The following is a 27,813-nucleotide window of genomic DNA, read 5'->3' on the forward strand; positions in this document are numbered from 1 at the left end:
TTTCCTTGGTGAAATGTCAAGCTGGGTTTTTTTAAGCTCCATTCCTTATCCACAAACCCAGGGCTGCACTCAAATGACACTGTTTGCCTTTAGCCCACAGTAACATGGGCTGAGCCCAATCTCCACATCTTCATCCCATATACCAGACTCTTCAGCTGGAGGATTCTGCCACCTTGGCTATAGCTGTCCTAGCAACCAAGCTGTTATATCACCAATTTTCAGTTATTTTCCTGCCTACATATCAGTATTTAATTTATGTCTACAAATCTGTGGACTAAACTTTAAAATAAGCATTAAAAGTACCTAAATGTATTCTTTGATTTTGTATTATATTAAAATGAAGCCCACAGGAAACTACCCTTAAACAAGTAAGATATAATTGGAAAATACAAATAAATCCACAAAGCCTTCCACATCTAACATGGTGGTTCAAACACAGGCCAGGTAGCTTGTATGGAAAACGTCTGAGTTTTTGGGTAACTCCACTGACTGTAACAGAAATGTTTACATATTGAAAGTGAAATGTGCTTTCAGGTTTTAATGGATGAGGCTGAAAGCTGACTCTGTTACTTGTGGATATAAAAAGTAATTATGCTGGTATGATTCTAGTCCTCAGTGACTGGCATTCTTCATGGGAAATAAATTTAGACCTTTATTTGCAGTTTCAGTAGATAGGTCAAAACCTGTGTAGGCATGGCAATTTAATTTTCCTGCCCCTACATCCTAGTCAAGTCAGAGCAGTAATCTGCAGAATTATTTCTGGTTATACCTTTACAGAGGATTTAATTTCCGGACTGTTGAGGCAGCAGTCTCCATGAGCCTGAAATGCAAATGAAAACTATCAGAGAATTTTTAGAAAGCTGTGTTTACTGAAGCTTTACATGACAATTGCATCAGATGTAACTTTTATCTAAACCTAAGTTCTGTTTACAGCTGCATTTGCCCATCAACTATTTTATCAGTCCAAGACAGGCCAAAATCTGTGTCAGGATGTTGAGCAACTGATTGCTACCTGGACAGCAAGGCTTTAGCTTGGCAGATACTGATGAATATGAAGCAGAGTTAAAGTGCATTGTCATTTGCATCTGAAAGTTCTCCTGACATCAGCTGTAGGACTTGAACTTGGCTGTGATGAATCACAAGATGTACCAGAGTAAAAGCATCTCTGGGGACTGAAAGGATAAATGTATTTTCTTCCAACTTACTCATTGGTGGTAATGCCAAAAGATGATAATACACGCAATGAATCACATCAGCTATAACTACAAAGGAAACATATTCCATGGTTGGTTAATTCTTAATTGATTCTGATGCTCTAGCCTAAAACAGAGAATAAAAATATGCCACTGATCAAGAGTCTTGTGAAGTCCACATTTTATGTACATTTATGGATGCCATCCAAACAGCAGGAGAACTATGAGAGAAAGGTGGGCAGAAAGGGGCCAAAATGGGAGTGGCAAGCAGAATGGTCAAATCCAGGGGTGACTTATTTTCCACTCATCAGCTTCTGCCTCCTCTAACCTAAGAGTTGATATAAAAAAAAATCTTGATGCCCTGGGTTTTGTGGATAAAAAATGGGGGAAGAAAATCTAGCCATTCACTAGCAAGAGAGTGGCAGGAATGGAGAAACTTTGGAACCAGTAGAGCTGTACCCACTGTTCCCTTTCCCTTGGGGTAAAATGCATTTCTGTTTTTGGTAACCCCATGTTATTTTCAACCCATATTTTATCTTTCACAAAACAAATAAGGCTTTCTCTCTTCTCTGCAGGCAAGCAAAGGATATGCTGAGAGCTTCTGTAGCTCTGGAGCAGAGTCCTCTTGCTGTGGCCTTTGTGGGGCTTGTTTGACAGTTGTCCACATTTATTTCTATGCTTCCATGAGGCTAGTCCCTACTTGTGAAGAATTGCTGGAATACCTTGATCAATATAGAATACCTGGGCATTGAATATTTATGACGTATCTAAAATAATATACTAGCACCTCTAGTCATTTGCACATGGTTATAAACACTGAGAAGTTTCTCTTTTTGCTCTGAATATGATAGCTGGTTAGAATATGAAAGATGGTTAGAGATACTGCTAGAGATACTTGTTCTTTATCTTCACACTGGTAAACTGGGAAAATCATCTCAGTGTCATTTCTTTTTGCTCTTGCAGAATGTAATTACATACCAGGTGGCCCAGTAGTTCATTAACATAACTACTCTGTGTCAGAGTGACAGAGAGGAAACGCATCTCTGGCAATAGGTAAGGCAAAAGATGGGAAAAGGAATTTCTGACACAAGGCTGAAAACTGTGTGTCACTGAAAATATTCCCTTGTGCAAATCTGAGGATGCAGCAAAGTCGTGAACTACAGACACACAGAGCTTGAGATAAACAAAATCCAGTGCTTCGGTTTCCGTAAGTGGAGCCTTTGTCTTTGAGCTACTGTACGCGCTGGGCCAGGAAACAAACAAAACGGGGGGGAGGCGATCTCAGACAGAGCTCGCTTTATGCTTCCGATCTGATCTCCCCTGAACGAAAGGGCAGAGCGATGTAACGCTCGGTAAGACAGCAAGCACACCGTGCGGGCTGCGCGCTCGGTGCCGCGGGGCGGAGGCTGCGGCCGGGGGCGGCGGGGCCGGGGGCGGCGGGGCAGGGCCGGGCCGTGCCGTGCCGTGCCGGGCCGTGCCGTGCCGGGCGCGGAGCATCCCTGCGGCCGCGGCGGCATGGCAGCTGCCGGGGAGGTGGAGCCAGCCGCTGACCTGCCGGCATCGCAGCATCATCTGCCGGCAATAAACCCTCCCTTCGTCCTTCCCACCTGCGCCGGAAAACGCCAGGAAAACATCAAATGAAATTATATGATTAAAAAAAATAACAATTGTTTTCAGCAGCGGGCAGAGTGCGGCGGGGAGAGGCCAGGTGCGCAGGGCCGGCTCCGCGGCGGGGGCCGTGCGTGAGGAGCCCGGCCGGGCGCTGCCGCCATGGAGCACATCCGGATGCCCAAGGTGGGTCCCGCCGGCCGCGGCTGCATCCCCACTCCGGCTCCGGCTCCGGCCCGGGGGAGCCTGGCCCTGCAGCCTTGCGGGCCTGTACGGGCCTGCCGCCGATGCTGCGGACTGCTTGGGCCAGTTTGCCGTGATTCCTGCCCTGCGGGATGGGCTGGTCGGGATTCTCGCTCCGTCCCTCTGTTACCTCAGGCACTGCCCGTCAGCTGCAGGCATCCCCAGTGGCAGCTGGGGTACTGCTTCTCGGACGCCCGTCGTGTGCCCCGAGACTGCAGGCTCGGCGATGAATAGATTTAGTGTTTCTATGCGTATGTTTGATCTTTAGCCGACGTAATCCGTTTTTTTCTACAGCTTTCTAAGCACTAGGCCTGTATTTGTTTCACAAAATCGTCTCGTTACTCTAAAAAATAAAATAAAAATACAGTTTTAACACAGAAAAGGTTTAGATTAAACGTAATCACAAAAAAAGTGAACTTGAGCAATATGTTAATTTGAAATGGGGTGGGATATATTATAAAAAATTTTGGGATTTATTATAATAAATAAATATTTTCTTATTTATTTATTTATTTAATAATCAAACCCCCTGAAATTAAGAATTTATTTGTATTTATTATCAATATTTAATATGATGGCATGAATTTGAGATCAGGGCCTTGTTATTTGCCTATTTTTTTTGGCCTTTAGGTGTTAAGCTGTAAATCTAGTAAGAAGATAGGCATTTATAACAACTGCCTTTCTTCTAATCTCATTTCATTACCTGTTATCTCCTTTTTTGGGAAGGAAGAATTTCAGAACAATATGGCTGTGTCCTCCTGCAGGTAGGTACAATTAGTGGAAGTTGTCTGTACAGATGCTCCTGACCATTTGCTGAAGAATGCTGAAAGCATGAATGAGAAAAATGTTAAAAACAACTAATAAGGGTGGAAAAATATATTAAAAAAATAATGGTTGTGTTTGCTGCCAATGGGAGACCCAGGAAAGTCCCTGTTGCAGGCAATGAAGCTTATCTGTTTTCTTTTCTACAACCAGGTCCTGGTCCAGAAAATATTACTCTGCATATGTAAAACCCATTTCTGTAACTGATACTGTGAGAAGGCACTGTACCAATGCCTCAGGTCACTGAAAATCTTGACTCAGTGTGAGGTGATTCTGCAGTCCTGCATCCTGGCAATCTCTTACATTATAGCTATGCTGAAAGGTATCTGATATAATAGAGCAGTTTAGAAAGAATGATTTAAAGGTACAAGGGGTACAAAAATCCTTTAAAATTTCCAATATAAATGTAGAAAATCAACATGTTTTGATTGACTAAAATACTTAATCTCTCCAGTTACTCCTAAATACACTGAAAAAACAGTGTATCTAAAGCTCCCTGACAGAATTGATACCATTGATTTTTTTTTAATTCCTCATCTTAAAATAAGTCACCAGTACTTGTTGGGGTTTTTTGTTTTGTTTTATTTTTACTGAATTTGGTTTTGATAATTTGTAACTGAACATTAAATGTTTTCCAATGCCTGTAATGTAAAAATAGGTAAGGGAAATCTCATAGTACCATATGTTAGCCTCTGGTGTCACATTTCCTGACTCCATACAAACTTGTCCTGAGAGAAATTTGAGAAGTGACTGCCCTGTTCTGCAAAGGTATTAATCTCAGAATAATGACACTTTCCTGGTTCACAAACCCAGCCACATGGAAAAGCAAGGTAAATCCCATACTTAGCAAGATAATAAACTTACTAATATCTCAAAACAAAATTCTTAGCCCAAGTAAAAGCTTTTCCTTCAAAGGGAGGTCTCTATTACATAACACCCATTAGGTCTCAGCAATTGTTTTAAGTGAAATACGACTGTAGTGATTTATGGGTCATAAATATTAAAATTAATCTGATAAAACATAACAGACATTGAAAAAGCAGAAGGTAATTACATACCAGGTGGGTCAGTAGTTCATTAACATAACTACTCTGTGTCAGAGTGACAGAGAGGAGAGAGCATTTAGGCCTGGCCACGTTCTGCAGCTTCTCAGCGTTTACAGTTGTATTAGGTTCCAGCTCTTCCTATTAGTGTCCATTTATGGACCTCTCTGTGTGAGTAGCCAGAGCTCCTTATAGACAGGATGACACTCTCTGGCTCCACAGCCTGCATGGGAGCAAGCTCCAGAAGATCACGGCTTCACAAAAATTCTGACTACTGAAAAGTCTTGAGTAGCTTCCTTCAGTATCGCTTCCTTCTAGCTTCAAGGATTTGTTCAATAAATATTCCATGTTCACCCTACCCATGCCTTCACAGTGAATCTTGATCACAGCCCTCCAGATTCTGATAATTTCAGAGAAATGTCATCAATGACCCCAGGACCTCTTTCCTATGTCCAATCCATTGTTCTGTAGATATGTTTTAGGTTGTTTTTCTTGGAGGTATTCTACCATGTCTGTCTGTGTTGAAGCTCCTATGTGTCTCCTTTGCCCACACAAAGTTTTGCAAGACTCCTCTGGAGTAGGATTTCCCACTGCAAAAGCCATTCTGGTGCTTTCCCAACAGACTGTCCATATCCACCTGCTAACACACTATTTGGTGTGCTGACCACTACTGTTCTATCATTACACCCTTGGTAGAAAAGAGGGTACATAGGCACTGTATTTTCACAAGGTAAATGCCATCCTATTTATGAAGGCCATAATTTAAGTTTAAAAGTTGGAAACCATCCCTCATTGCTGAATAGAATTATATATAACTCCCATACCCTTTAAAAATTAAAAATTAGTAAAATCGGTGACTGACATGAGTTTGGATTGGGCAGCAAGATGGTTTAGGATAACTCTCCAAACCAGAAATATGACAAACAGCTCATAACATTCAGAAAAAAAGAAATCAGCAATACTTCTGAGAAGATTAGAAGCACGTTTTAGGAGCATGTGTAGAGATTTGTCTGGCCAGGGACAGGTTGAAAGATCCAGAGCTCTCTAGATATGTTCATATTATTTGTGTTTGTACATTGTCAGCAGGCCTATTGATGGCCCTCTAATAAAGAACACATCAGTTTTTCTCTGGCGTACTGGCTGTCTTCAGTGGGCTTAGCCCAGTAATTCTTTTGGCTCAGTGTTAACAGAATACTTGGGATGACTTGAGTTGCTCGAGTGCTTTCATTTTTGTGATGTTACAGTGAAGTACTTCCTTTCAATGATGCCTCTCTCAGGCAGAATTTAAGATCTGCTCCCACGTTAGTGACAAATCGCTCTACCAGATGTATTGCTTCACAGAAAAAATTTCCAGCATGTGTAAGTGAGCTGCGTGTTTGCTTTTGTTTTTAATCAATTTTACATAATTCTTACTTTCTAATAAGATTTTATAACATGTCCTTTTTCATAAAGTCTCCATCAGGAAACCCATGTAATTTATATCCACTTTATATATGACAATGTAAATGGCAAAACATATGTCAAGATGTCTATCCAGATCAATAGCAAAATTGAACCCAGCATGCCCAGTCTTTACTTTCCTATGACATGTTCTGGGTTGCTGGATCTCCACGTTTTTTTTGAGGTAAGTTGGCATATTCTACCACTGCTCTCTGTGTGCCTTCTGTTGAGATAAGGTATGATATTATAGTTATGTTCTCTGTATCCAAGCTACTATCCAAACTTTTGGAAAAGTTTGATTTATTTCAGTTATGCAGAAAGGTGGCAGCAGCCCTGAGGTGGGATCGGGAAACACCTGGGGATGTGAAATGGTTGTTTCCCCTGCTGGAATGGGGAATGGAGTGCCACAAACACTTCACTATAGTACTAGAGTTTGGCTAAACTTGTGTTTAGTTTGCTACTTTGGAAAGGTAGAGGAGGTGAGGCTGGCATGGCCTTTGCCTTTTAATGGTGTTTTGGGTCATCAGGTTACAGCAAACACGTTATGCCACATCTTTTAAGTGCCAAGTTGATTTTCTGCTTTTCGAGTGTTGTGTGAAGGTGGTTTCTGTACTTTCCTCTAAGTATACAACTTAGAGCAGTGTGTCTTACAGTTCAGCTGGTGTTTTCTGATTTCATAACTGTTTCTCATTTTACATCATGGTTAACCTGTTCTGGGTCCAGTAATGTTTCATGGCTTCAAATATGTCATTCTACTTCACTGCTTTAGTCAAATGATGCATTAAAACATATACACTAATCCTGGACTCACTTAACTCTGATTTTGTGAGTTATGGATTTTTTTCTTATTAATAAATTTTCCTTATTTAGAATGAAATTTAATTTTCTTTGGGCTCCATTTATTCCATCTTTGTGCTATAAAAGTTTGACCCAAAGGATAAATTTAATACAAGTGAGCTTTGTAGTATTGTATGCCCAGAAAATGTTCTGTGGTTACATCAGACTGGAGATGGATATAATGAAAATAAGAACTGCAGAAAATGTCCAGATGTTGTGGGATTTGACTTAAATTATCTGTTTGGAATTGTGCTATGAAATATTTGTTTTGAATTAGAGTCATCAAGCTACCTTCCTAGTGTGAGTTTTGATTTAAACAGTCTTATAACAGCCATTATTCTCAAAATATTTAGTCAAAAATGGTCAGAAGATCACACAGACTTTCATACATTCAATAATGTAACTCTCAATAAAGAGGTAGCGGGATAAAGTCACAAAACAAGCTCTAAAAATCATGGGTAGTCGTGTGTTTTAATTTGTTGTCTTGGTATTTATGTCTAAACTGCTAACTCCAAACCTTATTGCACTTGAAAAATAGTACTGGAAGTCATTAAGACAGGATGTCTGCAGGGTCCTCTTTGATTTTTTTTTTTTTTGCATAGTAGGAGACTGAAGTTGGAATGAAGGATTTGAGAAGTTAGGCTTTGGGGTGGTCAAGGCTGGAATCTCTAGGCCTGCTGTTAATGGGCCCAAGTGGGTGGTATTTGAGCCATTGCTGTCTGTAAACCTAAGGAATGTTCTATTTGCAATAGAAAATGCACACTGACATTTCCTGCTGTGCAGGTGTATTCTGCTGAGAAAGACAGGTCCCTACTACCAGAAAAGGAGTCCTACAAATCCATTTTTAATGCAAATCTCTCGTGGCCTGCACAGCTGAAATGACTTGGTACTGCTGCTCTAAAATAGGCTGCTGAACAGGGCATGGTTTCAAACACGTAACAGAAAAGCCTGTATCAAATACATGAGTTTAAAGATGTATTTCTTATTAGTATCCTTTGGCTGCATGCAGAATTCTTTTTCCCTATATATCTTTTCAGAGCCAAATTGGAACAAATTTGGCAAATGTATTTAAGATTTACTGCCTTGAGGAAGGCCTGTTTTTCCTAAATTAAAACTCTTAGATAGGATTTTTAATAGGATACACTTAGTTGCTCTCCTCTCCTTTTCCAGATAAATGAGATTTAATACAGACTGAAAGAGAAGATTTTATGTATGAGCCTTGTGTTAGTGTTGACACCATATTGTAATGCTCTAAACTCTTGTAATAGGGTCTTGGTTGTTGCTCCCATCACACAGCTGCTACTCAGGTGTATCTGCTAATGTGGTGCTGACCTCACTCTTTATAGATCTTAGCAGACAACAGTTTCTTTTTAAAGCCAAATTATTAGGTAGTTTGTTGTCTGTCTTGCTATTATGAATCATTCATTAATATTTTTTCAGCTCTTTTCCTCCATTTCACTTTAGTTCTTTAGAAAATTAAACTTGTTTAGATTTTTCTTGAATATTTTCCCCCATCCTGCCAGATTTGCCCTGAGGAAACTTTTTACAATGCATCTCTTAAGGTATCTTTGCTTAAATTTAATTATTTACTTGTGGCTTTGTTTGAGTCTTTTGACAGAGGCAGCCATCTAACTTCACAGACTGTGCATTATTTTACTGCACTTGGGAGATCTTTTCAGAGAGGGAAATATAAAAATGTAACATGGATCAAGTACAGTTTTTATGATTCTTATGAAATAGAATGGAAACCACATTAAAAGGCAGCATCAATTGGCAATTCAGTTTTCTTTTATTCTTACTCCAAGATCATGCAAAAAAGATCACTTATTATATATTTTGTTTAACAAGTACAACACTACTATCTTTGTGTTGGAAAAAAAAAGTAATAGCATTTGGTCTTTTACATGTAGTCTTTTTTCCCTCTCAGGAATTATGCTAAACACATGGACAGCTGGGGTCAACCAGGGTGAAGAAAGCTCAAATATTCCACTTGGCCTCCAACCATACCAGCTGTGCTCCTTTTTTCTCATTAGGCTCAGGCTTTTGGCTTTCACAAGCTCTTCCCTTAGCTTTTGTCTGCCGGCAGTGCTCAGGCCAGCGAGAGTCCTGTCACGAATTCCCAGGATGCAGTTTCTTCTTGCTTTTACTCCTGTGGGTAACCTCATGAGGAGAGCGGGGAAGGCAGCAGAAATCCCTGGTCAGCCTAGGAGGCCAAGGGGATGGACAAGAAGTCTCTGTAGGGCTCAGTGTGTGCCCCTAGGGCCCAGCCTTGGCTTTGGGTCAACTTTTTCAGCAGCAGAGCAGTTTGTGGAAGTGGCCTTTCTTTATCCTTGGAGAATCACTGAAACTCATTTGTGCAGCCAAATTTCAAGGTACTTTATCAGCTTATACATGAAACTTGCTTTTATGGGTTGTGGTAGAGCAATGAATTTCAAGTGTCTGAACAATAGAGAAGCTCCTGAGGATGGGGCCTGAGTGAGGACATTCCCTGCTTACCTTTAATTGGCAGCTGTCTCCTGGCTGGGAGGGTTTTCTGGCCTTTCTCCTTCTTGGGATAAGGAATTAGAAGAGATGAATCAGTCGGGGCTCCTCCTAAAGGAACAGAGAACACTTGGTGACATAGGAGCTGATCTCTTTTGCTCTTGGCTGACAAATAGGCTTTTCATCTTCTTCAAGATGCTCAGTGATAATGAGCAGGTCAGCGATGACCATGGCAGAATTAGCTGTTCAAGTGTCTTCCTCTTCAGGTTATGTGTAGGAAGCAAACACATAGACTTAAAACCTATGCAGTGAGAAAAAAGCTCTTTGAGATTTTTATTTCATAATTCAAATTTAATTTTATTGGAAAATCCTACAGTAGAGACCATTTTCTGTCAGATAGCATCTTCCTGCTCCACATGAGCTTTTCTGTGACAGGAAGCTCCAGTTCTTGCCAATCTGCCAAACAGTTTTGCTTCTCCTTTCCCTACTCAGTCTGAGCCCACAGTCAGAACTGATCCTGTATTTATCTGAAAAAGCTTTCCCATGTGGAGCTGTGAACAGCCTGAAATAGTAGCAGTAACTTCTGCACTGTTTTGAGATGCTGACATGTTTGGAGACACTGAAACAGCTTAAAGAAGTGAGGACTAAGGTAGCATATTCAAAAAGCATTCAAAAATAGGAAATGCAGTCAAAGCTTATAAAAAAAGTTATTTAAACTAAAAATGAAAACAAATTAGGGTACTTGAATATTTTTAGGAATAACATTTTGGCAGGCAAACTTTTCCAAATGCTTTCAGGGTCATATGCGTGCTGTTCTTCTTTAGGTGGGAGTCCCATTTAAACTGGTGGGAGTTGTGCCTGAATAAAACTTTGGCCCATGATTTTTCCTAATATGACATTTTTTCTTGAATGACCTCCTGGCAACCTTGTTCATAAGTCATTTGTCATGTTTGTTCTCTGAGTAAAAAGTGCCTTCCATCTGTTCTTAATCTGCGCTCCCTTTAACTTCTATTTTTGCCTCCTTTTTTCTGTCATCTGTGTTGCATTGGAAATAGACTTTCTGGGCAACTTTATTTATCTCCATGTAAGCAGTTTTAGTTATTGAAATGAATCTCCTGGTGGTCTTTTCTTTAGGCCTAGACAACCATAGTCATCAGGAAAGAAAAATAAAAAAGGAGAAAAAATAAAGAGGCAAGAGCTTTGAATTAATTATTTAAATTATGGAAGATTTACTTAGATGCCCCTCTCTAGACTGCCTTGGCTAATGTTTTCTTTCTAATTCCTTGTGGTCATCCAGCTCTCAGCTTTACAGACTTGTGTTTTCTGGTCTGGTCTCTCACACCAGCTCTTCATTTTAAGTGTAGCACATGTGCATGTGCTATCCTTTTTCCTGACATGACAGTACATACATAATTTCCTACATTCTCCAATAAAGTCCACAGTTGTTTTGGTGAAAAAGTGGAGCCTTGTTTTATAGGAAAAAAACAGAAAAATAATTATTACCTCTTCTTGATAAAAATTTTGGCAATTAATGCTGATTTCTCAGCATGCTGTGACTTCTAAGATAGAAAAAAATCTCTTCTTCCAAAGCCTTATTAATATGTGTGCTCCCCTCTTGTGGAAATGAACATATTCCCATTCCCTCTATTCCCAAACTCTCTAGGTTTAAAGAAACCACTGGACATGTCTTTCTTTTCCTGGCTGGGAGAGTGCAGGAGAAGAAAGAAGGCTCATTCTCTGGATCCTTTGATCAGCAGAGTGAGATCTAAGATTGAGCAATGCCTCATTATACTGATGGACTAAATTTATCATTAATAAATATAATACACATGGGGGGTAGATCTTAACTTATATATGCAGACATGACTAAGAGTTACAATTGCTAGTTCTAAAAAAAACAAAACCAAAAAAAACCCCAAAACTAACCCAAACCCCAGTGTGTTCAGCAGAGGACAAAAAAGCAAGCAATGTTTGAGAACTTTAAAAAACTCAATAAAAAGCGAAACAGCAATCACTGTTGCACTACACAAAGTACAGAAACCTGTTGTACATCCAATCTTTGAATTCTGTTTGCACTTTTGGACTTTTCTCAGGAAGTAGACCTTGTGCAGACTAATCAAAAGTGTGGAAGAGCTTGTCTGGAATAGCTTCCATAAAGGTCACAGCTATGTAAAGTTGGGCTCTTCACTCTTGGAACACGAGGATGGAGGGAAGGATCTGTAACAGCACGTGTGGCACATAACTGGTGACAAGTTCAAAAAGAGCAGGAGGATGGAATTTATTGTACAATGTATAGCTGAAATGTGAAGTTCACTCTCACAGTATGTTGTGGATGCCAATAATTTACAGATACACAAAACGTTATTTAATAAAATGAATGGAATGTAAACACAGTTATGGCTATTAAAAAGTGTGACCTCATCTTAGGAAGGCCCCAGAGCTGGGCTGAGATCCTGAGGGAGCATGAGTTCATGCCTGCCTCTCATGCTTCCCTCAGCTGCTGCAACTGTCTGTTCTTGAGAGACAAACTGCCAGGAGAGGTGAATTCTGATCTCCCAGTGCAGCCACTGCATTTGCTTTGATGAAATCAGACTTACCACACAGCTCTTACTGCAACTGTGCCTGTTCATTCAGATTCAACCTTTAATTTATTTGTAGCTCTGTATTAAAAAAAAAAAACAACAAACCACAACCAAAGAGGAGCTTTGTTGGTTAGCATTTTTCAGCCATGGGGCTGTGATTGATGAGTGGGGAAGGATGTGACCCAGGAGGTCTAGAAATTGATCCCTCAGCCCTGTCCTGCTGTGTGGATGCCTGCTAGGTTGTGTTTCATGGCCCATGCTAGCTCACTTTGTAGGCTGGGGTGGGTGATGAGTGCCTTGTGCAAGATCAGTGCCTGTGCAGCAGAGCCCTTGTGGGCTGGACTGCAGTGTAGGGACTTTTCTTCATCCAGAAAATGCTGATTTTTATTGGTTTTGTGGGTTCCTTTCAGAAGGGCACTGCCTACATTTTTCTTTGTATCATCCCTCCTCTTTTGCTTGCTGCTGAATGCATGCTTGGTTAGTATTGTATTTTTTCCATTCCTTCTCAAGCCAATGCATGACCTCTGAAGTAGATGGCCCTGGGAAAAGACTTCATCCATGCTTTCTAGCAGCCTTTTTTGTTTAAAGAAATAGTTTCATTTTTGTTTAAAACATATTATAACTGGCCTTGAGGGAGATGACTCTGCTTTAATAATGGTTTGGTTTAAGCATTTTTGCTACTAAACTGGCTTATTCTCATTTTAAGGTTTTCTTTATTCCTATTTTTAAAATAGTGCATTGTATTTGGAATACACATTGCAAACATGTAATTCTCAGATGCTGTCATTCTGTTTCTCAGGAAAATCAACTAATAATAGTTTTAAAATTGTTGTGGTAGGAGATCCATCAAACCTATAGTAACAAACTGATAACTGTTTTGGACAGGTTTTATCCTACTGAATATCAAGCTTGTTGATTTTTGAAATTATTCTAGTTTCTCAGTCAGAAATCATGGAAGCCTAGCACAATTTGTGTTCAAAGGGACCTTAAAGATCATCTAGTTCCTACCCCTAAAATGTGCCTAATTATATGCATATACCACATGCCGTATGCAAAATACTAATGATGTATGAGTCACAAGCTGGTGATCTGAGAGTTAATAATGTATTTTAGACTCTCCTGTTGTCAGGAGTGCAGAAAAGGGAGAATGCCCATTTTGTGCCCAAGGTGGGGGAGCAGTGGAAGTGAAACTCTTGAGTCCCATTGAGAAGTTACTGAAGGCAAAACTTGAAGTGTGACCTCTGCTGTCAGCCCGAGCAGGAATGTAGGGAGCAACATCAAAATGTTTCTTTTTCACTCTTTTAAACTCTTTTAACATTGTTTTAAATCTCAACAGAGATTTGCATGGGAGAAAATTTGCCTTATTGAGACCCATTGAAGAAAGACACTCTACCAGTATTATCTCCTACTTATTATTATTATTTTATTTTAATTTAGCTGGAATGGCTTGAATGGAGCAAGAGTATAACTGAAAGACAGGCCTTGCCTTGCTGCCACAGGGTTTTGGTAAGATGAGATCACAAGGAAGAACTCAACTGAGAAATTGTCTTTGGAAGTGTTAAGTAACAGGTTTTTGGATACAGAGGTACCACTAGAGAAGGGAGAAAAGGAAAATTAAGGAAGATCTGGAAATAAATCACATAATCACATTATCTCATATAGTTATACTTTTTTGATATTTAATGTTGTGCTGAAAAGAACTTTGTAATAGACAAAATGTGAACATTGAGCTCTCACTACTGAGCTTTCTGTCATAGCCTAATTATTTCTTTCTTTTTCCTCTGTCACTTTTTTGTATAGGTGGAAAATGTTAGGTTACTTGATCGTTTATCTTCAAGAAGAGCTGTGGTGGGAACCTTGTATTTAACAGCTACCCATGTCATATTTGTGGAGAATGGTTCTGAAACCCGCAAAGAAACCTGGGTATGAATTTTTATTATTTCAGTTAGCTCTAAGTGCATGGCACTTCACTGATGGTAATTTGAAAATTACTTCCAAAACACTTTAAAAATAGTTAATTACTTCTTATGGATGCTTTTATGAGGCCATGCAAAGATCTAGCCTAGCAATTTTCAAACATTTTCAGTGGATTCTAGATATTACAGTATAGTAAGAGGAAGAGAAGGGCCTTCACTGTATGAATACCAGATGTGATTGACTGAGGAACAGCTGCTGTAAACTGCACTGTTGCTCCTATCATCCAGGAAGAACTGAGGAGAAATGCCTTGAATATGAACTATTTCCTTGCTTCTGTCAATTCTTGGCCTTCTCCTTTACTGGTAGGGTTGAGTCAGTGATTTTTTTTTGTTTAATACTTTATCTCTTTTAATAAAGTAGTAATTTGAAATAGCTGTTTTGATTGATTGACAAGATATATTGCCTTTTCTTGTTTTTTAACCCCAGCCATTGACCAAGCCCCATGCAGCCACTCTGCTGCCAACCAGCGGAATCAGGGAGAGAAGCTAAAGAGTAAAAGGTAGAAAATGGGTTAAGATAAAAAGAGTTTAATTAGGAAAGCAAAAGCCACACAGACAGGCAAATCAAACCAAGGAGCAAATTCACTGCTTCCCATGGGTAGGCAGGTGCTGAGCCATCTCCAGGAGAACAGAGCTCATCACATGTAACAGTGACTTGGGAAGGTGAATGTCATCACTCCAAATGTGCCCTGCTTCCTGCCTCCTTCCACTTCACACACTGAGCATGGTGTCACAGGGTCTGGAATATCCCTTTGGTCAGTTGGGGTCACCTGTCCTGGCTGTGCCTCCTCCCAGCCCCTGTCACTCTCAGTTTCCTGGCCAGCATTGCAGTTGGCCTTGGCTCTGTGTAAGCAATAACAAAGCCATCTCTATATGATCAACCCTGTGTTTGTTCAGTGCAAATCCAGAACACAGCCCCATGGCAGCCACTGTGAAGGAAATTAACTCTGCCCCAGCCAAAACCAGCACACATGTACACATATAGGTACAGCTGTTGCTTGGGGTCATACATTGGAGAGTCTTTTATGTAACTTAATTATGCACCCCTTCTCCATCTTCCTTTGATCCCACTATTCCTGACCAGATTTTCATTGTAATGCTTCATCTCATTTGATGCAGTATTTTAAATTAAATCAACATTACTGTTCTACCCATGAGGAGGCACAATATTTTAGCCTTATGTAACTGATGCTGGCTCATCTTTTCCCCGTGCAAATAGATGAAAAGAGCTTTGACAACCACTAGTTTACACTAAAGCAAACAAAAAAAAGCTTTGGATAACGTGAGCAGGCTGATGTTTGAGCAGCTGAAACACTCCAGAAATGCCTCTTTGTCTGCAGGTGATGTATCAAGCTGCTTGAGCCTGAAGCTGGAGATATAACCAAACTACAAGAGGAGGAGCATGAGGGTTTTCTGAAAGAGTAGTGGAACCTCTGTGCCTGCTCTGGCACATCATTATAAATAATTGCTTTTCTTCTTAAAGATTTGACTAGCATCACTCTTTTCAATTCCCCTCAGGTTCTCCACAGCCAAATTTCCTCTATTGAGAAGCAAGCCACCACTGCCACTGGTTGCCCCTTACTGATCCGCTGCAAGAACTTCCAGGTGATCCATCTGGTGATCCCTCAGGAACGAGACTGCCATGACGTTTACATATCCCTGATACGTCTGGCTCGGCCAGGTATGGGAAGAAAACAGCACAAAAATCAGCCTTCATCCTGAGGAGGGAGAATTTAATGGAAGAAATGTATCTGTGCATCTTTGTCCTTTGCAGGTTAAGAAAAAAAGTTTCAATAGAGATGTGTTGTGAGAGAAATATTGATATCATAATTTGTAGATCAATGAAGAAAGCTCATTATAACAAGTAGTTTACTCCATAAAGTATGACATGAACTTCTATTTAAAATAATACTCTAGAGCATCATGGGCCATGAAATATATTATAAAGATATATTGTGTGCAACTCATTTGCTGGATGACTTGTGTAAATGTAAATGTAGGAGAATATTCTAAATTCAGGTAACTTTCATGTCCCTCTTATAACAAAAACTTTACAATACATTTAGTGGTCCTGTCAAGGTTTCCATTTTGAAGTTTTGTGCTGTGCAGAAATTCCTTAAAATCAGTGAAAGGTTTAGCAGCAAGTACTGGTTTTATTTCACTGGGCTGCCTGTGTTTTGGCCTATTATTACCTACATTTTGAATATGCCCTGTGTGTTTCTGAATTCAGTTCAAGATCTTTTTGAAACCTTTCCCCTTTTCAATGAAAAACCAAATGTTGCATCAAAGCCCAACATTTGTTGCCTACATTATAGCTCCTCTCTGCACTATGCTCTCCTAAGACCAAACTGACAAAACTTCTGGATTGTTTATTTTAAACTATGACTTTATAAATATAACACCAGCTTTGGTCCTTTATTATTATTTTAACAGTATGCAAAGAAATTATCCATTACAGTATTTACAAAGCTGACAACAACTGGATTTAATTTTTTTCTTGTTAGGAGAATACCAATTTTATCTACTGTATAGAGGGCTCAAAAACTGCACAGTCGACCAGCACAGCTACTGAGCTTTAGAAAGTACTAATAGTAGCAGTAGTACCTCCTAAGCATAGCAGAAGTGACTTGGTAAGCTAGGTGATGCAGGGTGAAAGTAATCAGAGAAATTTAAAACAATTAGAAAAATTCCATCAGTGGTTCTGCTGATGAAAATCTGGACTCATTCCAGGCACCTCAGCTGCAAGTACCTGTTCATGTATGCTGGAAGACAGGTGATACTGTAATCCTTTTTCTTGGAGGTAGGAGGAGGTGTGTGTGCTGCTATGCACCAGAATGATGAAAGGAAGAGTAGCTGAGGACCCTGAATACAAGTTCAGCGACTGACTGCAGTGGACAAGAAGGTCTGAGTTAAGAAGATGCAGTAACAGCCCTGTAGAATTAGCTCTTTGCATGGTTTAGCTGCACAGCAGTTTTCCTTCTCCAGCAAACGATCTGATCATGATTTGAGACAGGATAAGATCTTGCCTACCTACTCAAAATTAGAAGGCTCTGATTCAAGCTGAGTCATTTGTACCTGACTGTGCTCTTCCCTGTCATTTTGTCAGGGCATGAAGCTGTTCTTCCTTTGGATAATATGGTTACTCAGCATTAGAAGGTGCTTTTTACTCCATGAGCAGATAATTTGACCTATTCAAGCTCTATTTTACATTCTCTGCTCTGTTATTTTCATTCAGTTCTGAGAGAAGCTCACGTTGCATACCAGTTTAACATGTTCCATGCTATCTGATATTCTAGTTACAGTAAAGGTGAAGATTATGCTTAATTTTATTTTTGCTAGAATTTTAATAAAGTCAAGCTGTCAGCTGCATTTGGCCTTTTTGATTAATTAAGCCATTTTGTAAAACAAGCTGACCATCAGATACTCCATGTTTAATAGCAGGATTGCAGATATTTATGGCAAAATTACTGAAAGATTGGGAAAGGTCCTATAAATACTGGCAAATATGTGGTTAAGCACTGACTACTAATACTTGAACATTTTTGTTACTATGTGCAGATACCATCATGTGATAATAATTATAATGTTGAGGCAGACTTCAGCCATAAGTAACCTGCATACATAGGTAGATTTTTTTCCTTGTGCCTGTGAACAACAGGTCCATTGGAAAGAAAATCCAGATGCTTCTGACAACAAAGCAGTGAAAACAGGAGCTCAAATTGCTACCAAAAGCTCAGCTTGGATTTATGGATTGGGCTAAAACTTTAGGGTAACATGTGAGAAATAAACCAGATTGTCTTCCTAATGTGTGCCATGCCAGAAGTTTGAAATTAGAGAATACAGAAGGAGTTTAAACTGCTGCAAGATGTGGAAATCATTCTCTTTTTTCTCCCTACTCAAGACTTTGTTGATTTTCAGTATGTTCCTGACAGAGTTAACATGAACATCCCTGTAGCAGCTGGGATTCAATGGCAGTGGTGTCTGGCTGCCACTGGTCACCAGGATTACGATTAATTAAATGCAGACATACTCCTAAAAAAAGTTTAAAAACTCCAGCACCACCAAACTTTCATATATGGCACCTGATCGAGGGGGACAGGTGGCATAGCTGCTTCCTGGTGATGATTAAATATTTCATGTAGCACACGCTTCTTTTATGCTGTTACATCATGTGCATCTTGAATGTATTTGCTATTAATTCAAGGACTGAATTTTGCAGTCCACAAAACTATGATCTATTGGAAACCTTCCTAATTAGGGAAATGACTACTGAGTTTTTGGTTTTTATTTTTGAAAGAATGTGCTGCAAAGACCATTGTTCATATCTTTTTTCTTTGCCATGGGATAGATGTTACATTAATAAACGGACTTCTAAACTACCTCTAGATAGCAAATTCTTTTGAAGAACAAGTGCTTACTCTGGCACTGGCTTTAGTTTTCTTTGGATGAAAGCATATTGCTGACATTTTGTCTTTGTGCTGGGGAAAGTTTTTACTAATCTACTGAAGACTAGCAGAACAGTACATTTTAAGTAGCACTTCTCTTAAGGCACATACATTGGAACATATACAAATAACAAAAAAGCATGTACTTTCAAAGTTTACTTGACAGTAGATATAAAGCAGGATATGTGCTTTTGTAAAGCAAAGTGTGTTCTTTGAAAGGAAACTGCATCAAGGTCCATGCCAAGTTCTGGTTTTGAAGTGTGATTTCAGGGTGAGAAATCTGAAGTAATTTACCCTTTCTGTTTCTTTGCTTATTTCTTTTCCCAGTGAAATATGAAGAGCTGTACTGCTTCTCCTTCAATCCAAAATTGGATAAAGAAGAACGAGAGCAAGGGTGGAAGCTTGTGGACCTCAATGAAGAATATAACAGGATGGGTGTTCCAAACAGCTATTGGCAGATTAGTGATGTAAACAGAGACTATGGAGTAAGTTGTTGTGATTTTTCTGTCACAGAGGCAGTCAGTAGAACCAATCAGCAGCCTGACTGAGGACCACCATAGTGCTTAGTGGCAGTATCTCCTTGTGCTCAGTGCTGTACACACACGTAGTAAAGTGCAGTTGCTCTACTACTTCGCATAACATGGCACACAGAAAGTGAGAGAAAGGATGGATCTTCATTTAACAGATGTGGAAATGAAGAGCAGAAAGTATGTCCACTGTGTTTTAAATGTTAGAGTTCAGCTGCCTGGGAAGAAGTTTAAGTCATACCTAAGGTTATGTGTGTGAATAAGAGTTTCCTTGATATGTAGGGCTATGTAAAATTACTATGTAGTCATTTTAAGAAAAAAAAATTTAAAAAATGTTCCAGATAGTGAGCTTGGCAATATTTTTTCCTCACTGGCTGTTCCCACACTCCTTTTGAAGCATCTGTGATTGGCTGTCAGTGATTTTCACAGTGATCTTGTGGTCGTAAATCTTCCTAGCTGCCTGCTGTCCTTCCTCATTCAGTCTTGTACGATTGAAGAACTTTTAATGTTAATTAATTGTGAAAAATAATAACCAAGACATTTTTGAAGGAAGTTTGTCCATGCACTCCATTGGTTCTGTTGCTGGAACATATCCATGTTAAGGAAGGACTGTGATATTCTCAGAGAAGACTGAATGTGCTATCAGGGTTTGTTTTCTTTTTGTTAAAATGAGTGGAAAAAAAAGTATGATCTCTTTTAAGATAAAGTGTAGAAAAAATGTCATGATGAATAAAATCCAGTTCACCACAGCAACAACTGTAACCACAAGCCCTTCCTTTCCTTTCTCTTTCATTACATATCTCTTGACTCAGAAAATAATTTTTTCCTGGCCATCCTTAGTGCTTTAGTCATCTCAGAAAGTCAAAGGGAGATACTGAATATCCCTCTGACCCCAGTCAGAATGCTACAGACAATATCAGGAAAAGGGGGTAAAAACAGGATTCCATCTGTGGTCTCACTTGTCTTCAGAGGTAATTTGGGGCTTTTTTTGCAGGCTTATCAGGTTCCTCTCAGAAGTGTTTGGCATTGTCAGGGCTTTTGGTAGCCTCATTTCATGTAGCTTAATTTCTTGTCAACATGTCGCTATTTTTTTTTATTATAAAATTTTCTGAAAAATTATTATTATATTGGCTCTATTATTATAGAGCCAAATTGGCTCTATTATTATTTGGCTATATTATTATAGCCCTCCCATTATTGTCCCCTCCTAGCAGAGTATTTGAGAACTTCACCCACTCCCATCCTTACTCCCAAATTCTGCTACAGAGGATACTGCAGATGTAAATGCAACCTTGGTAAATGGAACAATAAATCCTTTCTGGGACAAATGTGTGTTAAACCTGTCTGTTCTCAACAAGACATGAATTAACACTTGGAAATACATCCCTTCAACCCTTTTGCTTCAGTTTTTCCATCTGTAAGTTAGGATTAACACTTTCCAGCTTCAAAATAATGTTTTGAGGAACAGCAGTGATATGTATACAATAATAACAGACTATTCCCTGAGGTTTGAGTTCCTTGGTATTTTGTTTTTGCTGTGGAAATGGCTAATGCTACTTGTACTTTGCAGACCAAACAAACAGAGTTTCCTTTCACAGGTCTGTGACTCCTATCCTACAGAAGTCTATGTACCAAAGTCTGCAACTGCACACATCATAGTGGGGAGTTCCAAATTTCGCAGCCGAAGGCGTTTCCCAGCTCTTTCCTACTACTGCAAGGGCAACAATGTAAGTGTGAATTTCTAACCTCAAAGTGTTTGCTTATTTTGGCCTTGGCCTCATAATTCTTCTAGTAAGGTTTTGCAAGACAAAATCGGTGTTTATTTAATTTAAAAAAATATTAGTGTATGCTGGTTAGTGTGATTAGTTCATTAATAGACATTTAATGCAGACATTTAAACCCAGTTTCATCATCCAGCTAACACAAAAAATAGGTGATCCCTGTATCACAAGGAAGTGGAATAGTACAAGAGGCCCTGACACACGGGTGACAAAGCATCAAAGGCCAGTAGCAGGCAGCTTAGTAGCTGATTGGGAGGAGAACAGAACAATTTTGCATCTGGTAGCCTGAGAGCAAGTTGAGGAAGTCAAGAAAGTCAGAAATTATGCTTGCATCAGTTAGAGAATCAGGAGCAGCTTTTCAAGAAAAGATCTTTGAAAAGACACAGAAAGGATGGCTATAATAGCTACTAAATTTTGGCTGAGAGTTGTTGTGGTTTTGCTGAAGAGATTCTCCTTGTCTGCAAGTGAGGAGTTCCACCTTCCCCTCTCCATAGCAAAGGGGCAAGGAACTGCTTCACTTGTCTATAACCATTTGGGAAAAAAACCTGTACCTAGACTACTTGTATTTCTGTTTCTGGCAGCTGAGGTGAGAAAGGAGATCCTTGGACTGAAGAATCCCCAAACTGGGTGTTTTTACATTTGTGTTCCAGCCCCTTAGGGACTGCCTTAGCTCATCTGTCATTACCACTTTGGAGAATGGTGTCCCCTTTGTACTCTCAAAGGATCTGTGTGACTCCTGCTTCAGTTCAGAGTGGCACTGAGAGGTCTTCCCTAGAGTTGGGGAGTGGTCAGGACCTTCCAAGAGACAGAGCTAGTCTGGGCTTACAGGGTTTCTGTAGCATTTGCCACACATGCTGGGACATATTTCTGCAGAATGTCACAAGCAGAAATCATAAGCTACAATTTGCATGGAAGTCTTGCCTTTACAGCAGCCCTTATATTAGTTTTAAGCTTCAGAAAAAAGGAATGAGACATTATTTTTACTCCTTTACCCTGTATTTCATCAGAGCATTGCTTCCATAAAGATCTGTGAATTTTACAATGAAGTGGAGAATAGGAAGATTTAAAGAGTAAATACAATCTCTGTATAAATTAAATATTTTAAAAACTTTTTTTTCACATTAATTTTTTTCAGAGTTAATCACTTTGCATGATCAACTATGTCCAAATATAGATATCTAGGATTCAAAGCACTTGGACATTTCCAAACCTCAGCGAAAGAAAAGGTTTCAGGGTCAGGTAGATGACCATTAATATATAGTAATTCATCTTGGATGAGTTCCATGTTTCAGCCTGAATGGTTTCCCTGCTGTGGTTGAAGTTTGGGTTAATGTTCAAAGTACCAGGATCTGAAGTACTGTGTTTGCTCCTGGAACCTTTATAGTTAAAAGAGCTAGGAAATGCAGTTTTGGAGGAAATACCTCCTTGTGAGTTTGGAGGTTGGCAGTAAATAGAGTAATGGGCAGGAAAGGGGTAAGATTTATCAGCTGTTGGGAAGAGCCTGCTGCATGCAGAGGAGACAGGTACCACACATTCAGTCCTTCATAGACAGAACTTTCACACAGCTCCTTCATCCTGACAAATTCAGTGGTGATGTGACACCTCTGCATCTTACACAATCTGTGTGAATATGATAAGATCAAAGTCTGGAACTATCTGTTCAGTTATGCAATAGCATGTAATAAATCACTGGAATATGTGCTGATCAGAAGACTAAACTCTAAATAACAAGATCCTGTTTGAAAAACCATTAATAAAGTATGAACAGGGTCTCGCACAATTCTGGGTTTCCCTCTTAAAGACCCACACTTTACTGAGTAACTACTGATAGTTCAAAGATGTGACTAAAAAAAGCATGTCCTTTCTCACAGTAATAAATAATCTGCAGGATAGCCAGCAGAGGTTGTGACCTTCAGTAGGCAGATTCTCTTCACGCTTGTGTTCAGTGCTTAGAAAGTGTGCATATTATCCCCTTGCCTTCTATAAATCTAGCTGTCCTCTGCCTAGCAAAAAATAAAAATCTCCCTGCCCACCTATTTCCCATTTTGTTTCTTCTTTCCTGGTTTCATCTGGAATGAAGGTGATCTTGATGGATCTGTGGAGAAACTCTCTTGCCTCCTTCAGTAGCCCTGCTTAATACAAGTGCTCCAGGAGTGAGGCTACCTGACCCACTTCTTATGCAGTGAGGTCTTTTTCCTAAGGCAGTGCTAAAAATACCCCATCATTGGTGATCTGGTTGCATGTCATACATTTTTGTTTCCTGGACTCATGCTGTCACACTGTTTAGTAAAGCAGGCACCGGTGTAGGTTGGCTGTAATCAGTCTGGTACCTGGTGTGAGTACAAAAGGACCTATTCTTTATGTTATATCAATGTTCTCATGATTTCAAGGCTGTACTCATCCTCAAGATATCCCCTTTCTGGAGTTATTCCACATTAGGGAAATACAATACTTAAAATAGCTTAAAATTCAGATTCAAGATTAGACTTGGGCCAATGAGGTTGTATTGTTTTAATGCTTCCTTGCCTTTTAAAAAAATAATGTATTTATTAACATGTAATTAAAAATAATGCATTTATTAATTTTACCATTCTGCCTTTCTCATGTAATTGTACATTTATGCAGGCATTTAATGATCTGGTTTTGTAAATGCTTCTGGATGCTAAATAATATCTACTTTATAATTCTGTAAGGTTTTTTTGTCTTCATTTCTGCAGGCCTCCATATGTAGAAGCAGCCAGCCTTTATCTGGCTTTAGTGCTCGATGCCTTGAGGATGAGCAGATGCTCCAGGCCATCAGAAAAGCCAATCCAGGCAGTGATTTCATCTACGTTGTTGACACTCGGCCCAAAGTAAGTACATTACATTTCTTGCACATGGCAAGACTGAGTCTGGGCTGGATCCATTAGGGAACCTGACCTGAACACAACCTGAGGGGCTGACCAAGTCACTTCTGATCTTAGTTGCACCTGTCTAACTCCACAGGTACATGAGGATTTATCAGGGGAATCTTCATTAGGAACTTGACCACATTATTATCTCTGGGAGAATTTTCTCCTTTACACTGAACCTTTCCCTTTTCTTAGCAAAATGTCAAGACACAGGAAAGTAAATAACGTGTAGTTGTGACTGTTTACACACACAAAGGAGCTATCAAGTAAGTATATTTCTGATGAGGAATTGTTTGTAATGTTGCAAACCTCTGACTGCATATACTATAATTCTCTATGAATGATTTCTCCTGGAAGTGAGAAAATTCCAATGACCCCTGCAATAAGGCTAAAGAAAGACAAGTCACTGAGATCACAGGAATGGAAAAGACCTTTAAATATCTCCAGCACTTTGGTGGTTTTGAAATATGATAAAATATGATAAAAATATGATGAAATATGATAAAAAGTGACATCAGATGCCATATCTATAATTGAATAAAAACCTCTGGACAAGAAAAAAGCTCTAGGAAAAAAATATGGTATGGGGAAATATAGAAACTCAATAATGATGTAGAAGAGGTTGGAAGCTAAGAAATCTGTGTGTCAAAATTGTCATGCTAGCAAACAGCTCAAGGTGATAAAGACTAGTTAGGCTTCAGTATCTGGAGGTGAGAGTACGGATATGTTCTTTCTAATACTATCAGCAACTTTCCTCTTGAAGTTACCAAAGTCTCTGAAGAACAGAAACTAAAGAGGCAAACCTCCACACAATCCCTTGTAGGTATAGGATTATCTATAGCATGGGAAAAAGAAAAAAAAAGGAGAATAAATGTTTGAGGAAAAGGAACAAGGAAGCTATTTCATTATCCTGATATCAGAAGACAGAGGGGCAAGGGCAAGGTGAGTAAAACTGAGAACCATGAGAAATGGAGTGAGGAAGGGCAAACGTGGCAGAGCTGGAGCAGCTACAAGGAACCTGCATGGCTGGTGACTGAAGGCATGAGCATTGGTGGGAAGGTGCTGTGGGTGCTCACAGCTCTAATGGGAGGCAATGAGGGCCTTGGCATGTCTCATAACCCAAGTCACACCAAGGGCTGTGTAATCTGGTAACTACTTTTACCTTCAGTTCCCCCTGTTTTGTTGGGAACACAAGGATGCCACCAGCTTACTTGTGGTCCTGAAGCAAGTGAACTGGGATGAGCACTAGGAAAGGATTGGTACCATTGTGTTCAGAAAGGGCATTAGACATGAAGTACAGACCTAGCTGCCTAAATAATGCTTGTTTTACAGTTTTCTATGTGTAATAATAGTTATAGCTTGTTTCCTGTCTGATGGCATTGCTACTCTTCCCTATTTAAGGCAGTTGGTTTATTGCCAATGACTTACTGACTTGATTATTAATAATGTTTTACCAGGTAGTACCAGGAAGGAGCCATCCTTTAATATTTTTTTTTTCTGGTAAATTACTTTGAGACACCTTCTGTGTGCAGTGAAAAAAGCCCAAACTTTGTGGAGGGTGTGGAGAGACTGAATTAGGCTCACTTAGCCATGAATGCCAGCATATTTCCAGCAATGCTGGCTTCTTCAGGAGCTAGTCAGGAGAGGAAGACTGTTTTCACTTAACTGTTTTGTAAAAAAAAAAAAAAAAGGTTTTAATTTAAAGAAATATGTATACCAGATTCCTACCACTCTCTGTGCAGCAAAAATAGACAGATCTACAAAGCTCCTGTGATGCCAGATGCCAAATACAGCCTTGTTACAATTTTGCACCTGAAAATGCATTTATAAATGTAGAGCATATAGCAATGGATAGGTATCAGTGGAAGTGCTTCCTGGCATTCCTCAGGGAACCTTTAACAAATGTAAAGATAAGATATCCAGAGTGGTGGAAGGCTTTCCATTCCATTCCATTTTAACTGTAGGCAGTTAAAAAGCTGTTTGCCTCATTTCTCATAAGAACCAGCCTCTTATAAATATCATGAATGTTGATGGATCCTTCAATTCAGTATTCCCAAGTGCTCTTCCCTCATTGCACTTGATAATTTTCAAAACAAAAGATTTGTCTGTGGAAGAAAGCTTTGCTTCCACTTCATTTGAGTATATCAGGATCACCAAATACAAATTTACTTTAGCCACTTCATTTCTCTATGTAATCACAGAAGAAGCTAATGTAGACTTAGTGTTTATGACAAAACACATTATAACAAGACTGGATTTGGTTATCCTCCAGATTACAGAAAATGCCAGGAAATCTTGCAAGTGAGGGTTTCTACCTTTACAGGCTGTATCCTCATATTCACTGAGATTAATCAAGGACATGCACAATTTAGATAGCTTCACAACCCCTACTTTAAGAGCAGCAGATGGAATTTTGGTAGATGATGTGGAAAACTTGTTAGTAAATATTGTGGCAGCTGCAAAGTTTGGCAACTGACAGTATTTAAAATAAATGAGTGTTAGAAAGCCTTGCAAATTTAACCTTATATTTATTTACTTTCAAAGAGTGCCATTTCAGATTGCCCTTTAAGAAAGGATATTTGTGATAAGATTGCTCTGCTGCAGGAACAGTTAATGGTATTTATGTGCTGAGTACTGGGTTAAGTTAGAGCATAGATGTTTTTCATTTAGGTTTCAGGGGTTTGTTGTGGCTGAGACTCATCTGTACAGATCTTTCTTCCTGAAGCTATAGGCTGCTGCAGAGAGAGATTGCCTCATTTTGTTTATACAAGAACACTGATGTCAACTTCAAAAGAGAAAGATTAGGATTCAGCAGATAATTTATATCTTTGTAGCAAGTCACACAGAGGACTCTGTCCTTAGCTGACATGCTGTTCACAGGCTGTATGTTTTTTTTATTGTCCATTGATAGGCAAAACATCAGCAGACTGCTGGTGATAGACAAGAATGGAGTTTCTTTGTTCCTGCTCTTTCCTGAATTGCATACTACAAGTTAAAAGAAATTTTGCCCAAGATTTGTATAAATCAAAAATGTTGGATTTTTGCCCAGGTTCCTATCCAGAGTGTAGTTCCTTCTGTTGTGTCATGAAATTCATGCAATGCTTCAATTCCTAATGGTGGTCCATAAATGTAGCTTTTTAGCTCTTTCCTTTGAAAGTTAAGATATCAGGTTTGGTCCTTGGAAACCGCTTTTGACATATAATGTCAAAAAGCTGGGCTTGTTCATCTTGGTTTGAGGAAAGCCAGCATCAGACAATCAATCCTCAATTGTGTGTGTTGGCTCCAAATTAAAATTGAATATTGGGAGTATGTGTTTTTGGGGTAGAAGAGGTCAGAAAATGAGACATTCTTGTATATCCCATGATGCCATTAGCTAAGCACTGAAATATATCATTGTGACTGTCAGATGTGACCACAGAAGCAGTGAATCAATAGTACTGCCTGCATATTGGGAAATAAACTGGAGACAGAGTTATCTGCACAGCCTCTTGTCCCCTAGGCAATGCCTAAGAGAGACTTTTTTTACTCTTTCATGAGCATTGGCTCTCACTGAAATGAAGATGAGCCACTTTTTGTCGAATTGATGCCCAATGAAGTCTAAATCCTTTATTATTTATTCCTTAAATCTTTCCTGAGCAGAAGCTGTTAGTTGTGCTTGGAGGCATGGAGGTTCTGCCACTTGAGCTGCTTTGTCACTCTCAGAGCCTTCATATTTCTTGGGAACTTGGAAGACCCCCAGCACTACAGCATGAATTTCACAGAAAAGCATGGACTTTATTCAAAAAGATAATTTTTTTTCCATTGCACAGTGAGATTTTGCTAAAGGAAATTTAGAAAAAAAGTAGATAGATACTTAATAAAAGAATAATTTAGTTTAAAAGACTTATATAAAAAAGTAGAAGTACATAATTCATTTTATCAGCTTTATTTTTCAGCCCAAATAT

At 39.3% G+C, this 27,813-nt stretch overlaps 1 protein-coding gene across 2 annotated transcripts in view; it reads left to right on the forward strand.

Annotated features, from left to right (window-relative positions):
* The first annotated feature begins 2,434 nt into the window (after window positions 1–2,434).
* The window catches only part of MTMR7 (myotubularin related protein 7), a 41,808-nt gene continuing 16,429 nt past the window's right edge, over window positions 2,435–27,813 (forward strand). Inside the window, exons 1-7 of one of the 2 annotated variants that reach the window (XM_077177487.1) lie at window positions 2,435–2,545; window positions 2,871–2,987; window positions 14,050–14,172; window positions 15,744–15,906; window positions 18,998–19,155; window positions 20,796–20,924; window positions 23,696–23,830. In XM_077177487.1, the coding sequence (XP_077033602.1) occupies window positions 2,964–2,987; window positions 14,050–14,172; window positions 15,744–15,906; window positions 18,998–19,155; window positions 20,796–20,924; window positions 23,696–23,830 (732 nt within the window). In that variant the 5' untranslated portion in view covers window positions 2,435–2,545; window positions 2,871–2,963. Of the gene's footprint in view, window positions 2,546–2,822; window positions 2,988–14,049; window positions 14,173–15,743; window positions 15,907–18,997; window positions 19,156–20,795; window positions 20,925–23,695; window positions 23,831–27,813 lie in introns of those variants that run through there. The other variant, XM_054632749.2, reaches the window with a different exon arrangement.

The sequence above is a fragment of the Agelaius phoeniceus genome, chromosome 4 (genome assembly GCF_051311805.1).
Source record: "Agelaius phoeniceus isolate bAgePho1 chromosome 4, bAgePho1.hap1, whole genome shotgun sequence".
NCBI lineage: Eukaryota > Metazoa > Chordata > Aves > Passeriformes > Icteridae > Agelaius > Agelaius phoeniceus.